General features: G+C 38.5%; 1 protein-coding gene across 1 annotated transcript; it reads left to right on the plus strand.

Moving 5' to 3' along the window:
• The first annotated feature begins 966 nt into the window (after positions 1 to 966).
• On the plus strand, positions 967 to 15,364 carry pygma (phosphorylase, glycogen, muscle A). Its single transcript, XM_077233405.1, has 20 exons — positions 967 to 1,534; positions 5,077 to 5,178; positions 5,261 to 5,339; positions 5,528 to 5,631; positions 5,858 to 5,989; positions 6,071 to 6,182; positions 7,664 to 7,746; positions 8,012 to 8,155; positions 8,304 to 8,396; positions 8,716 to 8,862; positions 9,577 to 9,740; positions 10,053 to 10,167; positions 10,355 to 10,456; positions 10,539 to 10,686; positions 11,157 to 11,215; positions 11,336 to 11,477; positions 11,923 to 12,130; positions 12,248 to 12,382; positions 12,850 to 12,916; positions 13,008 to 15,364. Exons 1-20 carry the CDS (start codon positions 1,292 to 1,294, stop codon positions 13,155 to 13,157), a joined length of 2,529 nt encoding a protein of 842 aa, XP_077089520.1. The 5' UTR covers positions 967 to 1,291; the 3' UTR covers positions 13,158 to 15,364.
• The last annotated feature ends 2,921 nt before the right edge of the window (positions 15,365 to 18,285 follow it).

An 18,285-nucleotide genomic window follows, 5' to 3' on the forward strand; every position in this document is an offset into this window, starting at 1 on the left:
CTTTTTATTCATCACTGAATCCTAAAAAAAGTATCACAGGTTATAAACCGATTCTAACATTGATAATAACTGAGTATCAAATCAGCAAAGTAGAATGATTTCTGAAGGATCATGTGACACTGAAGTCTGGAGTAATGATGCTGAAAATTCAGCTTTGCATCATAGGAATAAATTATATTTTAAAGTAGGCTATATTAAAACAGAAAAACATTATTTTAAATTGTAATAGTATTTCATATATTACTGTTTTTTTCTGTATTTTTGATCAAATAAATGGAGGCTTCTCAAGTAGCTTTTTGAGAATTATTAAGGATAACTGTGACTTTGTTTGTTTAAATGGCAAGTCTGAGCATAACAGGACTGTGATAATAAAGCATGCACACAAACTATTTCACTCATCCACAATCCAGTTCTGAGTGTGTGATCAACTTGAACTTTAACAGTTGTGTTGGCTCCCCTCAGTGGCCACATATTGTCATATACTTTAATTTATCACTCTACTGAAATTTGTATCAACCAAAAATTAAAAAAAAAAAACCTGCTTTATTGAAATTGAAAAACAAACAAAAAAATAACATTATCTTTAATGACTCATTTGTTAACTTAAAAAAAAACAATGTTTCAAAGTTAAAACCTAAACCTGATGGAATAAGGGGAAATTAGGGGTTTAATTAGGAATACAATTGGAGTAGGATTGTGACTTCCACTGCTTGTACTGCCTTATGTTTATCTTAAATGCAAGTGTACATTTAAATTATATTAAGTGCAAATATGTAAATTAGGAAGATATGTATTGGAACTGATTGTTTAATTATTCATTTTGTTGTTTAAGATTAAGAATGCATGCGTGGTGTTGTATCCAGATGCGGTGGTGCTCAGCTGTTGTGGAACTATGTGAGCCGCATGCCGTTCAAATATCATGGCCTTTGAGCTGGGTCATTGCAGCTATTAATGTCTTGGGCTCCTGAGAGTTCTGCACACTCTCAAGCTATTGTACGAGTTGCTGTTCAGCTCAAAATACGGGTATTTATCAATAGGCTAATTTACACTTCTACTGTACATAGTATTTAACAGCTGCGTAAAAAAGAAAACAGCGTATCTTCTTGTTCAAAAAGCGTAAACTTATATTGAAAACGTAATTGACTGATGGCTACGCGCCGACCCCGCCCGCTTATTAATATTCATGAGGGAGACTTTAAATAAGGAGAGCCGTCAACGAAGCATGGGTGTTGTTGCGTGCGGTCTGGTGTTTTACACTCTTACCTGATCCAAAGACGAGACTGCTGTCACCATGTCCAAACCACTGTCAGATCACGACAGGAAGAAGCAGATTTCTGTGAAGGGGCTCGCCGGTGTGGAGAATGTGTCGGACTTAAAGAAAAACTTTAATCGTCATTTGCATTTCACGCTGGTAAAGGACAGGAACGTATCCACCAAACGGGATTACTACTTTGCGCTCGCGCACACTGTCAGAGACCACTTGGTAGGCAGATGGATCAGAACACAGCAGAGTTATTACGAGAAAGACCCCAAAGTAAGTTCATGCATGTCGAGATTGTACCAAAGCAAAAGCAAGACCATGCATGACACTACTGCACCAAAGCCAAAGACTTGTACGCAATTAATAACTACATAACGTCAATGCATCTCTAATAACATGGCATATGTGCATGGGCTTAGCCCTGCTTGACCACAGCATTGTTGACCTTTTCTGACCCTTCGTGAGAGCTCTTCAGGATCAGCAGCAGCCTCTACTAAATATAATCAGGATTCACTTGTGCAAAACAATGTGCAAATTTAACACATTTTAGGTCTAATGTCATTTCTGAAATTACTTTGACATTAACATATACAGACCTTAACTTAGGGAAAATGAATGAGTGTTTTAGCTGATCAATAGCATGACCTGTGCACAAAAAGTGCATCTCCAGATTTATGCATCCTGTCATGTGCATGCATAAAGCATCTTGTTTTATATTAAACATCTAAATGTATATAATATTTTATCTGATTTACAGCATATTATATTTCATTGAAAGGTTACTAGGGACCTTTTATAAATATTAAAAAGACCAAGCAATAGTAAAAGTATAACAAGAATGTGTCAGTATTCAAGGTATCACAATCTGAGTTGAAATACTGGAGATGAAACCACAGCTCAGCATCCCTGACCTTTCCCTCGCTAGTTTAGCCCAAAATCCCTGGATGGAATTGGTGTCTAGGATATAAAGGTCAACAGTCGCTCCCTAAAAGGAAGGTCACTCTGGAAACCTATGTAAGAGGTGTGTAATTCAGCCTCATAATAAATCAGAGTTATAAAGACAATACAAACTTTTTACAGGAAATTTCATAAATACAAATGACCTGGACTTCTTTAGAAAGTTCTATTCTGCTCCTGCTCCTGTTGGTGGACTTTAGCAGTAAACCTTGACTCAAACATTAGAGCTCCAATGAGGCTCATGAAAATGTGATTGTGGAAGTGATGTGAGAAACCTTGTCTAAGAAACCAGTTTCATGAGTTCTAAGCTTTTAGATGCTAAGAAACAGTGGGTGTGGGCAGAATTATTTGGTTTACCTGGACATTGCCATCTGTTTCATAGTTTTTAACATCATTAAAAACTTGCACAACACATTGGTCTGCACTCAGAACTTCTTCATTAGCTGCTTTACAGAATAATATTACATACTCTGTAACCTTTTCTGCTGACCTCACTGCTGGTTATTTTTGCTGGAGTCAAAATGCCACTGTTATATAACACCATTGACCTTCCCCAATCTCTGACTAGTCTGTTTCAGCCCATCGTGCCGCCACACACCCACTCTCACACCCACTGTCTCTTTCTCTCTCTTGCTTTTCATACCCAACACCAAAAGAAGGCCTAAAATGTCAAAGGCTACAACAGGGATGGTATCGGATTGCCATGTGTTAAATTATCCCTCTGCCAGAAAGTATTAAAATAGTCCTTAATAAAGTCTAAAAATAGTGCCCAGGCGGAGGATGGTCCGTGGAGAGACCTTGGTAACCCCAAATCAATATATCAAAAGTACATAACCATTACGTAAGCAATGTCATGTTCCTTATATATATTTATATAAATAAATATTAACACTACAATACAGTTTTAAATAACTTGAGTGTGTTAACATGAACTAACATGTACAGGGCAGTCATGGCCTAATGGTAACAGAGTTGGGCTGGTGACCGAAAAGCTGCTGGTTCGATTCCAGTACCGGCAGGAATATGACTGAGGCCTCCTTGAGCAAGGCACCTAACCCCCAATTGCTCCCCGGGCGCCACTCAAGGCTGCCCGCTGCTCCGGGTGTGTATCCACGTTTGCAGTGTGTGTTCACTACTCACTACTCTGCTCCTAATGTGTGTGCACTTACTTGGATGGGTTAAATGCAGAGGTCAAATTCCAAGTATGGGTTGCCATCACGTGTCACTTTCACTAACAATGAAGAATACTTCTACATCATTTATTGATAATAATAAAAATTTGTTACATTTATATAATGCTTTTTCTGGGTACTCAAAGCGCTTTACATGTAAGGGGGAATCTCCTCAACCACCACCAATGTGCAGCATGATCAGCATCCTCCTGGATGATGCGATGGCAGCCATATTGCGCCAGAACACCCACCACACACCAGCTTACTGGTGGAGAGGAGACAGTGATGAAGCCAATCAGTATATGGGGATGATTAGGAGGCCATGATGGTCAGTGGCCAAGGGTGCTCTTTAACAGAATAGTGTCTCCGTCACTATACTGGGGCGTTAGGACCCACACAGACCACAGGGTGAGCGCCCCCTGCTGGCCTCACTAACACCCCTTCCAGCAGCAACCTGGCTTTCTCAGGAAGTCTCCCATCCAGGTAACCAGGCTCAGCCCTGCTTAGCTTCAGTGGGCAACCAGTCTTGGGCTACAGGGTGATATGGCTATTAATATTTATCGATGTAATTTCAACATTTTTAAAATAAAAAAAAATTATGCATAAGTTAAATGTACTACATGAAGAAAAAATAAACATTTATATTTTTTCTAACATTAAAGATTAATAAATGCTTAAAAAAATCATTGCTCAAAGTTCATGTCAGAGTTTTTAAGAGTACCTGGAAACCATGGCTGATTAACTTAGGAAACGAAGGTACTGATACCTTAGAGCAAAAATTACTAAATAAACTGCAATAAACTGCTGCAGAAAAAGTTAGGTGCCACGCAAAATATAACAAATTGTTGCATTTCTCATCATAAATGTATTGGTATGCTGCTCGAATTTCATTGGCTGATGACATCCATGTTTTTTGAGATGCGTGAATGTCCTCATAGACAATCCGTGGCACCTTAGACAAAGACACCACTTACCAGTTTTCAAGTCCATCGGACTGACTGTGGCGTAGATATAACCGTTTTCATGTTTTTTTTTATTTTATAGTGCCACTAAGTGGCCAGTCACTGCGTCCTTTTTCATGCTACAACAGACTCAGCCCAATACATAGGTGTACCAAGTTTGGAAAAATTATCTCATTCCATTCAAGAGGGATAGCCCTTTTTTAGTAAAAGTGGTCATGCCCACTTCAAACATTTTGGCATCCCGTCACTGACATTAATTAAAATTTTGACCTTTTTTTTCCAATAATTATTGACAATCAGACTCCAGAGAATCATTCTGCACTGGTGTGATTCTGATCGGGCGAAAAACCTAGGACTTGTTAGTAGGTTTGGTAGGTTTTTCAAATATGCCTTGAGCCAAGGATTCCAATGATATAAGACACTTGAGCCTGCAACAAACAGTGTAGGAGTTATGAGCCATTACATACTTTTGCTCGCTGTAGTAGCACCACCATCAGGCCAATTGGGGCAAGCCTCGATGATGTTGTAGACGAGTACTAAAATTTCTCAAAGTTTAAAGTCTCTATGACTTGCGGTTTGGTCTGCCCGATCACTTTTAGCTGATTCTTGGAAATTCAAACAATTACAATAGGGTTTCACCACTACACGCTTGAACGCCTAATAAAAAACACAAACAACGAATGACTCCTGACTAACTCTGTCTTATCCTTCTTGTGTCTGTTAGCGTGTATATTACCTTTCCCTGGAGTTCTACATGGGCCGTACCTTGCAGAACACTATGGTGAACCTGGCCCTGGAGAACGCTTGTGATGAAGCCACGTATCAGGTAAGACAACACAATAAAGCCAGTGTACTGCTTTAGATTATTGTTTTGAAACCAATGAATGATTACAGACCTTGTTCCACAGCTGGGTCTGGACATGGAAGAGCTGCAGGAGATGGAGGAAGATGCTGGACTGGGAAATGGAGGCCTTGGTCGTCTGGCTGGTGAGTAATCTGACCACAGGTTTGAAAGAGGAACCATCATTCGCAGTATATGGATTTTTAAAACTTTGCACAAGAAAGTCAGAGAATAGTGGAAAAGCCTGATTTTTAAACTTTCAAAGCTACAGAACCTTTCACAAACATGATAAATCTGTTCTGAAAAGTCGCTCTTGGTCTCCCTCTCTCTTTAGCTTGCTTTCTGGACTCTATGGCCTCTCTTGGCCTGGCTGCCTACGGTTACGGAATTCGCTATGAATTTGGCATCTTCAATCAGAAAATCTGCAATGGCTGGCAGGTAGTTTAAATGATCTTTAATAGTTTGACTTGATTTGAAAAACAAAAAGAAAAGATAAGCAAACCCTAGTGAATTAATGGTGCTTGCTATTTCTAAACAACTGCCTAACAACCATCTTTTCACATTCACATTTTTTCCATTTGTAAACATGCATAGATATTACTTATAATTAAACATGTTCACTCTGCACATATCTTGAAATTCGTATAATATCAATGATCGACAGGTTGAAGAGGCAGACGACTGGCTCCGCTACGGTAACCCATGGGAGAAAGCCCGTCCAGAATATACGCGTCCTGTGCACTTTTATGGTAGGACAGAGCATCACCCAGATGGAGTGAAATGGGTTGATACTCAGGTATAGCATCACCATTCATAAAACTGTATGTTTGTGTGTGTTAATACTGTATTTATAAACCCCTTTAAATTGTTTACCCAGGTTGTCTTGGCTTTGCCCTACGACACCCCTGTACCCGGATACAGAAACAACATCGTAAACACCATGAGGCTGTGGTCTGCTAAAGCCCCATGCGATTTCAACCTGAAAGACTGTGAGTGCCAGTGACAGTTATCGTACATGCTGAAAACACCAGCCTAGACCATACTAACCAGCATGCTAAGGCCCAATATACTTCAAGCGAAATTGAAGAACGAACAGGTGTGATGTCATTTCCAACAAAATCAGGCCAAAACTAAGTTAGTTTGGAGCTCGTTTTTCGGATTTTGAAACCGCTTGCCAAATTGAACTTTCCACAAAAGCTCTCTCTGGTTGGTAAACACCTTTAAAACTACCACTGGTTTGTGGCGATGATGTAATAGCAGAGATTGTCTTATTATTGGGAGATACGTGGCTCTACCATTGGAGAAAGCGTTACGGCTAAATTGGATCACGTGTGCCTTAATAACAATTACATCACAGCCTTGACGTAATTTAGTTTCGTTCAGAGTTGCACAACAGTCAGTCACTGTTTGTGGGTACCATAGAAATGAATGTAAACTGAATCCTGTCACGCAGTTGTTTGTGACTTCTCTTATAAAACAGCATTTTTTTTTTTTTGGTGTAAACTCTAGAAAAAAATAAGTCCAAAACAATTGTTAAAGAGCAAATATGTTGAATATTAGCCGAGGGGCCGTAGATTCGTTAAATGATAAACCGTTTTCCCACAAAAGACGTTTATTTAGTGTAGTGAAGCCTTTCATCCATTGACATCCATTAAAAAAAAAGGCCCCATGTCTCCTTTTCTGTGTACCGTTGCATTAACAGGCTTGTAGGCTTGCAGGCTTGCAGGCTTGCCTTTAAGTAGCTTTGGCGTAATAGTGTGGCTCTGAGGCTCTGCCATCTTTGATGTGGAAATCCTATCTGTTTCATTTCTTTTGTTAAGGTGGTCAAGGTCAAACAGGAGGAAAAACATGAACACACTGCTTTATAGTAGAAATTGAAGTTGTAATTCTAATTTAAAGCAACACTGGCACTTTTTTCACGTTTAATACTGTAAAGATCTTTGATTTAAAGAAATCAATTGTATAAAATGCTATATAAATAAATGTGGTGCTCTATATATATATAAAAAACGGCAGTTTTTTATTTTTGATGTGTTTGTTATGTTAGAGTAGTAAAGCGCGAAGCACATATTTACATATTCATCTAAATGCCGTTTTCAGCAGCGTGGGCGGCATCAGGATGTTCGCTAACAGTATACCTCTGTTTACGTATTTCAAACTTATTTTTACCCATAAGCGAAGAACACAAAAGAACTTCGCCGTGAGTATATTAGGGCCTTGAAACATGGGTTTCCAATCCTGCTCCTGCAGGGCCACTGTGCTGCAGAGTTTATCTCCAATCCCAATTAGACACACCTGAACCAGCTAATCTAGTTCTTACTAGGCATAATAGAAACCTCCAGACAGGTGTGTTGAGGCAAGTTGGAGCTAAACTCTGCAGGACAGTGGCCCTCCAGGAGCAGGATTGGACACCCCTGCCTTAAACCATCCAATCTGGACTCTGTCTCACTTGTTCTCCTTCCATCCTCAGTTAATGTTGGTGGCTACATTCAGGCTGTGCTGGACAGGAACCTGGCGGAGAACATCTCTCGTGTGCTCTACCCCAATGACAACGTCAGTAAACACACAATAGGTCCTTAATTTAAAGGAAAAGTTCACTCAAAAATTAACATTCAGTCAATATTTAAATTTTGAGGATGATGCTGTTTGCTTTTACAATGTATGAAGACCGAGGCTTTCGAACTTTAAAAAGGGCCACAAAAGCATCATAATACCATTCAATCTCTGGGTCAACTATTCCGTTAAGGACAGCCAATGTTTTGACACAAGTAGTATTTAAGCACCTGAACTGAAACTTTCGGTCCCTGTCTTCTTGTAGTTTTTTGAGGGTAAGGAGCTGAGATTGAAGCAGGAGTACTTTGTAGTGGCTGCGACTCTCCAAGACATCATCCGCCGCTTCAAGGCTTCCAAGTTCGGCTCCAGGGATATTGTGCGCACGGACTTCAGCAGTCTACCTGACAAGGTCAGCTCTGTTCACCTATCTTATTCATATATGAAGATCTTCTAAAGGCTCATTGAAAGATATGTGTCTTGAAGTTGCTTTCAGCAGTGAAGGGTGTGGGTGTCACAGCTCTGCTTTTCTTGATCTTCTTTTGTTTGACTGCTCTCAGGTGGCCATTCAGCTAAACGACACTCACCCTGCCTTAGCCATCCCTGAGCTGATGAGAGTGCTGGTTGATGAGGAAAAACTAACTTGGGAGAAGGTTTGAGATTTGTGAATGTGTGTGTGTTTTTATTATTTTTTTATCATTCCTTCAAGTTTCATACAGCACTAAAAGGCCACAGACTCATAACTCTAGAGGGCGACAGAGTTCAGATCTAAAAAATGATACTGAACAGTGAACAACACCATCATTACATTCACTATATTACTTTTAAAATGATATTTGTTTTGTTGCTTATTTATAGTAAACATTAACTAAAAGTGTTTTAAAATCCCAAGTTACTCTTGATATACATTAATTCTACTGGGTGTTGTAAGCCAAACTGTGTAAACTCCCTGTATTTCCCAACTCTCTGCAGGCATGGGACATCTGTGTTAGGACCTGTGCCTACACCAACCACACTGTGCTGCCTGAGGCTCTGGAACGCTGGCCTATTGACCTCTTCCAGTCCCTGCTGCCCCGGCACCTCGAGATCATCTACGAAATCAACCGCCGCCACATGGAGGTCCAGCTTCAACACAACACAAAACTATAACAAACTAACAAGATTTGGCCGTTCAAAAGTTTTGGGTCTGTAAGATTTTAAGCAAATCTCTTAATGCTTTGATCTGTACTTGATCCAAAATACAGTTAAAACTATTACTGTGAAATATTGTTACAATTTAAAATAATTATTTTCAATTTCAGTATATTTAAAAAATTTAATTTATTCCTGTGATGGCAAAGCTGAATTGTCAGCATCATTACTTCAGTCTTCAGTGTCACATGATCCTTCAGAAATCATTCTAATATGCTAATTTGCTGCTCATGAAAAACTAGTGCTGTCAAATCCATTAATCACGATTAATCGCATCTAATGTTAACTTTTGTGTCAATGTATTATAAATGTATGTATATATATGCGTGTTTGCATGTATTTATATACATATACTGTACATACATATGTCCCACACATTTATTATATAAACACAAACTTTTATGTTAGATGCGATTAATTACGATTAATCGATTTGACAGCAATAGTTTTCCACAATTATTTGATGAATAGAAGGTTTTGACAATATTTTGTAACTTGATAGAAGTCTTTACTGTCACTTCTGTTCAATTTAATGCATCCTTGGTTAATAAAAGTATTTCTATCCTGCTGATAGATGCAATAACATCAAAAAGCATGTTTTGTGAGCGTGTTGTATACAGAACAGGCTGCTTGTTGTTATAGCGCGTGTCCTCCATTTACCCCGGTGATGTGGACCGCATGCGCCGCATGTCTCTCATTGAGGAGGGTGGACAGAAGAGAGTCAACATGGCTCACATGTGCATCGTTGGCTCTCATGCAGTCAACGGTGTGGCACGTATTCACTCCGACATCCTCAAAGCTACCATGTATGTATTCAAACACACATACAGACAAACCATCTTAATCACAGATCTTTACATACAGTCTTAACTAACTTGTGGTATTAAAGAAATAGTATAAATGACAATTCACACTATATGAGTCATATGACAGCTTTCTGTTCATCGATAGACTGAAATTTAAGTCACTGGATCAGTAAGTCAGTGAACTGAGCTGCGAATTGAATCAGTGAACAAATTGTTGTTTTGAGCAGTTTATATGGTTCACTTAACGGACTAAACAACGTTTCTAATGACATGAGGGTGAGTAAATAATGACCCTATTCCTTTACTAAATAGATTCAAAGACTTCTTTGAGATGGATCCAAACAAATTCCAGAACAAAACCAATGGTATCACCCCTCGCCGTTGGTTGGTGATGTGCAACCCTGGTCTTGCTGAGGTCATTGCAGAGGTTGGTGAGCTTCATAACTTGATTTGTTGTTTATTAACATAACTGACTGCGACTGTGACAGCAGCTGTGTCTGCACGTTTATATAATAAAATTGTATATATATAATTAGACATTTATATAATGTATAATGTCATGCTGTGATAGTTATGTTCCTGCTCTGACTTTCTTTGGCCTGCTCAAATTTTAGAGAATCGGAGAGGACTTCATTCGTGATCTGGATCAGCTGCAAAAGCTTCATAATTTTGTCAACGATGAGGCTTTCATTCGAGATATCGCCAAAGTTAAACAGGTTAGAAATGATGAAAATGTGGCCCATATCAACTACCCAGTGGGTTTTGGAATTTTTTTCTTGATGTTCGCACCTCTTCCAGGAGAACAAGCTGAAGTTCGCTGTGCACCTGGAAGAGCACTACAAAGTAAAGATCAACCCCAACTCAATGTTTGACCTTCAGGTGAAGAGAATCCATGAGTATAAGAGGCAGCTGCTCAACTGTCTACACATTATCACTTTCTACAACCGTGAGTGGCTTTAAATGGATAGCACCAAAACTAAAAAACATCCTGTCATCATTTACTCCCCCTCAAGTTGTTCCAAACCTGTATTAATGTCTTTGTTCTGCTGAACACAAAGGAAGATATTTGGGAGAATGTTTGTAACCAAGCAGAACTATCCCTTCATGTTCCCCTCTCATTATCACTATCAGTCAGGTGTATTTTTTGGAAGCGAAAATAAACATACATAAAAATTATATTTTATATTATAAATATTTTAAAATAAATTAAACATTTCCCCCTTTTTACTATTGCTTTTAGTCAGGGTTGTCTTCTCTGAGAAGAAGTTTTTGACATTTTTGTAAGAGAAAATTAATCAATGAAAAAATATTTGTCCCTTTACCACTATCACTATCAGTCATGGGTGTTTTCTTTGAGGAGATATAAAATATAACATTTATGAGATATAAAATATATGAGTTATTTATATTTTGCAGGTATCAGGAAAGAGCCTAACAAGCAGTGGACCCCAAGAACAATTATGATTGGAGGAAAGGTAATCTTACCATGTCAAGTGACTCCAATGCAGTCAGATTAGCAAGAAGATGTTTATTTAATTGTTTTGTCATATCTGAATTGTTGTATGTGTTATAATGTTCTGCTCAATCTTTCCCAGGCTGCTCCAGGCTACCACACAGCTAAAATGATTATTCGTCTCATCACAGCTATTGGTGAGGTGGTAAACAATGACCCGGTGGTGGGCGACCGCCTCAAAGTCATTTTCCTGGAGAACTACAGAGTTACCCTTGCTGAGAAAGGTGACAAATTACAACATTTGAAGTGTCTTGATATTATCCAGGGGTGCCGGCAGGTGTAAAGATGGAGGTATCATATAAATTAAATGTGCATTTTTCCAATGGCAAAAAAAAAAAACACACACAAAAACCTCACAAATAACAAATTTCAAATGTTTAAGTAATTTTATTTTATTTTTAATAATACCTTGATATTTTAAGAATATAATTAAATTTTGATTATTGGATATGAGTTTCACTACAGACACAATATTCAAATTAATACTAAATGTGATTAATTAATAAAAAAATGGAAATAACAGGCTGGTTAAAACATGCAGCATTGTAACTCTTCCTGCCCATCTTCGGTTCCTCACTTTAAAACTCATTCCCGCACCACTTATACTGCCTTATATTCACCTGAAAGTGTGAGTCATGTGTTCATGAAGAATATCCTTGTTTTTGTCAGTGATCCCAGCATCTGACCTGTCCGAGCAGATCTCCACAGCCGGCACAGAAGCTTCTGGAACAGGCAACATGAAGTTCATGCTGAATGGAGCTCTGACCATCGGCACCATGGATGGAGCCAATGTGGAGATGGCAGAGGAAGCAGGAGATGACAACATCTTCATTTTCGGCATGAGAGTGGAGGATGTCGAAGCCATGGATGCTAGAGGGTTTGGGGAAAAAATACTAATTTTAATACTAAATAAAAAAATTGTTAAAATTTGGTGATATAATAATAAGCACTCACACAGTGTATGCATGTGACATGACCTCCTTCCATCTGGCAGATACAACGCATCCGAGTTCTACAATCGTATTCCAGAGCTGAAGCAAGCCATAGACCAGATCGCTGGGGGATTCTTCAGCCCAAAACAGCCAGACCTCTTCAAGGATATTGTCAACATGCTGATGCACAATGATAGGTAGACAAATAGGAACAAGAAACATTCACGTACACATTACCACAAACACAGATAGTCATGTAATAGACACCATTTTTTCCCAGTTGTACAAGGAAAACACATACAACGACCAAGATAGGGATTATTTTTACTGTGAATGTCAATATTAAATTGTGCAGCCATCCATCCTGGAAACAAAACTCTTTCATTTTCCAAATGATTTGTATTTTCCTTCATTTTAACAACTATACACAATATATATGGGGAGATAATTATAACTTATAACTCTTAAAGGAACTACTGTACCTTACACATCATTTGCTATTCATCTCACAGAGAGTTTATTTGAAGTCAATTCAAATCAAGATATTAAAAAAATCTTCTACCTGGGTCTTAAAAGAAATAGACACCATTTAATATAAATAATATGCTACTCTAGAACATATTTTAACTACATTTGTATATGAATCATGTTTTTTGCCGCACAGGTTCAAGGTGTTTGCTGACTATGAAGACTACATTAAATGCCAAGATAAAGTCAGTGCTTTGTATAAGGTAAGTGTGCAAACTGTTTTTGTTGTTACATTGCCAAACAAATTGAGAAATTATGAACCTTGATAATTTATAAATATCCTCCTGTTGACAGAAACCTAAGGAATGGACCAAGAAAGTCATCCTCAACATCGCCGGTTCAGGCAAGTTCTCCAGCGACCGCACCATCTCCCAGTATGCCCGTGAGATCTGGGGTGTAGAGCCCACTCTGGAGAAGCTTTCTGCTCCTGATGACCCAAATTAAACCTCCACATGCCCATTTCGAACCAAGAACAACCTGTATGATCGAGCAACGCTAGATGCTCCCTCTTCATGAATCATGCACTTTCTTCCTATGGCAACCCAAACGCAATCTGTCAATCTTCAATCTTAAATGTTCTGCCTCATTCACTTCACAAACAATCAATAACTTCAACAAACTCAATCAATGTTCAACAGCCTATATCAGCATTATTCAGCAAAAACCAGGGCTGTATTTCCCAAAAGCAGTGTAGATCGTAGAAACTATTGGCACAAATGGTCTATTTGGCCCTGTTTACACCTGGTACTAAGATGTTTGATCAGATCACAAGTAGACGAGGCAGACACGTACCTGTTTACACCTGGTGTTTTAATCCCAACTCTTTTCCCATTTTCGAGCACTTCTGTCCTGATTGTTCAATCTAATGGACAAAATAAACTAGTGAAATTTAGCTATGAACACGCCCGAAGACGACAGAAAATACACTGAGTACAGCAGCTTTTCGGAGTACAGAGTACACCGTGCATTTCCAGCTTTGACTTTTTAGTACATTTTTCGTCTTCACACTAAACTTGGGTCTTCAGCCAACAAAGTTGAAATCCTGTCTGGCTAGCGCGCTTCCCATCAGTTGGCGGTCTTAGCGTTAACACTACATAAGCAATCCAGTCGAATGCGACTACCTCTGGAAGTAGTCCAAAGTGGAAAGCTCAAAACTTTTTAGACCCATTTTACACCTGTATTTAGCGTTGTCCAATTGTGATCTGATCGACCAAAATTAACTTAATACCAGGTGTAAACAGGGTCTATGATCTACATAGGCTCGGTGTTGGGGAAAGTTACTTTTAAAAGTAATGCATTACAGTATTGTGTTACTCCCTAAAAGTAACTAGTTGTGTTAGTTACTTTTTTGGAAAGTAATGCATAACATTACTTTTGTGTACCTTTTTCTCATCTGGGCTGGGCTGGGTTTCTTTTTTTATAACAACAAAAAAGATTATTTTGTTGGCAAATGTAAAGGCCCTTGCACACCAAAAGTGAAATGAAGTAAATGCAAATTCACCTCTGTACAGTAAAGGGCACAGCTCAAACAAATCTTGCTGCTGTGCCTCATTCTAGATTGCAGAAGAATAGGACGCAGGAGAAGAAAGTTCAACACTCTTACTTTGCCAATAAAAACAAAAAAATGAAACACAAATGTGATTTTTATTTAAATGAAAGTTCAGTCCCAAAGACATTGCTTAATAAGTGGAGTTAAATGCATAAAGTATATTTGTATTCTTTAACATATTAATTATTGCAGGTTTGCATAATATTCTGAGTTTGCATTTGACAGTTTTTATTCATTTCAAGGTATACTAAATCTGTTTTTGTGCAAGTGAGTTGAGTAAATGCTTTCTCACACTTACATTAGAACTACAATGACCATAATGTTTACACAGCGCACACAACGCCTCTGCACTTACCCCCAATTTTTATCAACATGGGGACAGAAAAGCTGAGTCAATAAATTGGAGAGCAAAGCAATTTGTGTTACTTATTTTAAAAAAGTAACTCAAAGTAAAGATATTTTGTTGTAAATTTAAAAGTAATGCGTTACTTTACTAATTACTTGAAAAAAAGTAATCTGATTATGTAACTCACGTTACTTGTAATGCTTTACCCACAACACTGTATAAGCTTAAGATGCTTTTTGGAAATGCTCTGAATTGCATATTCAGAATGAGATGAGGAAAATTTCAAGAAGGTTCTTGATGTTATATTTGGGTTTTGAAATTCAATAGATGTTTTTCCCCCATCTAAACTGTTCAAACACTGCATACTTGAAAAAAAAAAATCCAATTAAATCCAATCTCAAACACTGTTGCATTTGGCTGTTAGTTCTTAAAGGATTTGGAGCATGCTTAAAATGACAAGATTATCAGTAATGTGTATAAAATGGCTGGTGTAGGGGGTCACGGTTGCTTTTAAAGTGAGGCAGTAAGCATTGCTCATATGTATGTGTGAATCTGTGGTTGCTGCTTGCAATTTTAACACTTTTTGGACTGTGTAATGTGTAAAAGTCACAAAAATCATGCACTTAAAAGTCTCTCATCAGCTGTTTTTAATAATCATAACCATCTATCCCAATTACAAGGCCCTTTTTCAATTATTTTTGTTAAAGAACAACAAAACTGTGTAATAAATTACAAATAAACTGCTTGGCTCTGTTATTTATCTCACCAGTTTGCTAAGAATGAGAATAAGTGTTATGTAAACACGCACTCGTTGACACATTCATGCTGGACACTTCAGTATTTACCCACGTGTGAGCAGTCTCTCACACATTCTTGCATGCATTCAAGCAATGTTTGAAATCAGGGGTCAGTTATGCGCAGCCAGTAAAAAATCTTTATGACGCGCAGTACTGAAATGGGTAACCAGCAATGTCTTGTACCGTCTCGTATTTTAATGCAAAACAAAGTAATACAATGCAATAATGGGGGATTCAGTTTGCCTAATAGCTGTTCAAGAAGGTAAGAATCTCACCAACTGAATAAACAATATATTCTTTTTTATATTCCCATGCAAACAAATATAATTGTCAACATCCAAAAAGTGAATACAAGAGAAAAAAAATCAACTACATTAAACAAAACAATGTAACGGATAAGTGCTTTGCAGGAATTGGTCGTTTGGTTGCACAATTCAATAAAGTGAAAATTGATGTGTGTAAGTCTTATCTGATGGTATAATTAATCAAAGAATGTCCAAAGTTGAAGCGGTCCCTTTAATAATCCAACCATTTACGATGAATTCACTCCCAACGACAACAGTTCTCATGGATCAGACTCTTCAAAATCAGGAACAGTCATAAATAAGCCAAACGTCACAAGCTTACATCCCTCTGGACTATAAATCCATATTTAGTTCGCAACATGGAGTGTTAAAGTCATCGATAAAGAGTCCTTTTTAAGTTGAGCTTAAAATAAAACATTTCCCAACCAGGACATAGCACAAATGCAGGTAAGCCATGCTTTCTACTGCTGTTCTTCTAACTTCCTCTACATTTCCACTTACTTAAGGAGCACATTTAGGCACCATAGCAACCCTACCGGTGAGGAAGAAGGACAAAGATAAAAGACTTCGTAACAGCCTTGTCTGTTACAGTCTAGAGCTTGGTTACACCGCCATGATGGCGTGAGGAATGCTAAATCCCCCCATTGCAGCTTCAACCATGAAGTTAACTCACAAACTGGCAGGGGAACGCAAGAAACTGGCTTGATCTGTCACAGTGTGTTTCTAGCGAAGGTCTACGCTGAGTTATTTGTTCTGGCAGCTTGTGTTGCTCTTCACTGGAGTGATTTGGAGATAAACGGGTCCTGACTTTCCATTCACACTGCAGAACGGGGGCCACTGTATTATCGCAGACGTCTGTTGCTTCACTTTACAACATTCTGTGCAAAAATGTCAGTGGCTAGAATTAATGTGTGATGTCAGTTCCCCCCAAGTTAATGCAGGTGGAGTTCATCACATTAACTGTGAATAACTTCAATTTACATCTATGTCAGCCTTATTCAGCAAAAACTAATGATTCAGGATTCTGGTCATTTTAAATCTATGCAACCACAAGGGATGCGTCCGTAAAACTCATTGGCAGCTGACTTGTAGCCTCGATAACTTTGTTGGCAGCGTTTGCGTTCAAAGGTGCCTCAAGAAACTGATTTCAGACAGACTTCTGAGACAGGGTAACGGTTTAATGATCTACAGCAAAATAGAACGAGCTTTGCTGATAACTAAGCGAATATTTAATTACTACAATAGTAATTTCTCGCTGGAAATGACATCAGAAGTGAATCATCAGAAACCATTTCAGATGCCTTCTTTATTTTTTAGCTTAACCTTCACAGATAGGAAAGCACAGGATTGTGGGATATCAAAGGTAGTGAAGGATACATCTATGCTGCCTTCAGAAACCGATCAGATGAAGGGATCTCAGGAGACAGGAAGTGAAGCTAAGATTGGATTCGACGAGCATTGATGCCTTTCTACCTTGGAAAGGCAGCATTTCTACATTTTCGGACACAGCCAAAGTGTTCGGCCAATGTTACGAAGATCATAGTTCAGGGAAGAAGGAGGTGGGAGCCGGTGAACATTTAAACATTTAATGATAAAATAAAACAAATACAAAAGGATCAGCAGCCCCTCGCGGACGACTGCTGGCTACACAAAACGGAAATAAAACACAACATAAAATCAGGCCTGTTCCTCTCTCAATCTTCACTGTCGTCGCTCCTGCTTTTATGCTTCCGCTCCTCCTTGAGAGATGCGAGACGCCGCACCGTTCTCTCACGTTCCTCTGCCTCATCCTGCTGGCCACAGTTCAGTTTGACACAAAATATTTGTTGTTGTATCATAAATGCATACACATCAATACTGGCCACTGTACCTTTGGGAACACATTCAGGTGTTTTAAAACTAAGCTCTAGGGACCCCCAAGGGAAATTTCAGAATGCATTTACTTTCAATAGAGAGTGTAAGTCCCTCCCCTTCCGTAGGACCACCACCTTATTTCAGAAAAATAATTTTGCGACAGACAACAAATATTTGTGCCCTGAATTACACATATGATGTTTTTCAATTACAAGATACATTTTAAAGTCCAGAAAGTCGTAGTATGATGTAAAACTGTTGAGGTATAAGGCTGTGAAAAAACGTAATTACAAAGACTACAAACCCAAAAGGCGTGCATGTGATGTCATAGCTTTTCTCTCAATGAATGAAGCTAACTTAACTGAAGCTAACGTCTGTCATTTTAGTATAGTCTAACGTTACAATCGTAACGTTACGCCATCATGCCTGTGTGTTTTGTACCAGACTGCACACATACGAGCTTGGTGACGTACATAGTGCGAGACGAGAGATGTAGTTCATTGAGCGATTTTCACATAAAACTAAATGTTACTCTTCTGTTTTATGACAAACTGTGACTTTCTTGACTTTCATAATTATCTTTTAAATTGACAAACATCATATGTGTAATTCAGGGCACAGTTCAGACGGAATAAAAAGATAAGTTGTCTCTCGCCATTGACCACCATACATATTTTTTCCGAAATAAGGTCCCATGAGCCGGAAGCGGAGTTGAGGGACT

This window comes from Siphateles boraxobius, unplaced genomic scaffold (genome assembly GCF_051911475.1).
Source record: "Siphateles boraxobius isolate OS27281-9 unplaced genomic scaffold, OSU_SipBor_1 18, whole genome shotgun sequence".
In the NCBI taxonomy this organism is placed as follows: Eukaryota; Metazoa; Chordata; class Actinopteri; order Cypriniformes; family Leuciscidae; genus Siphateles; species Siphateles boraxobius.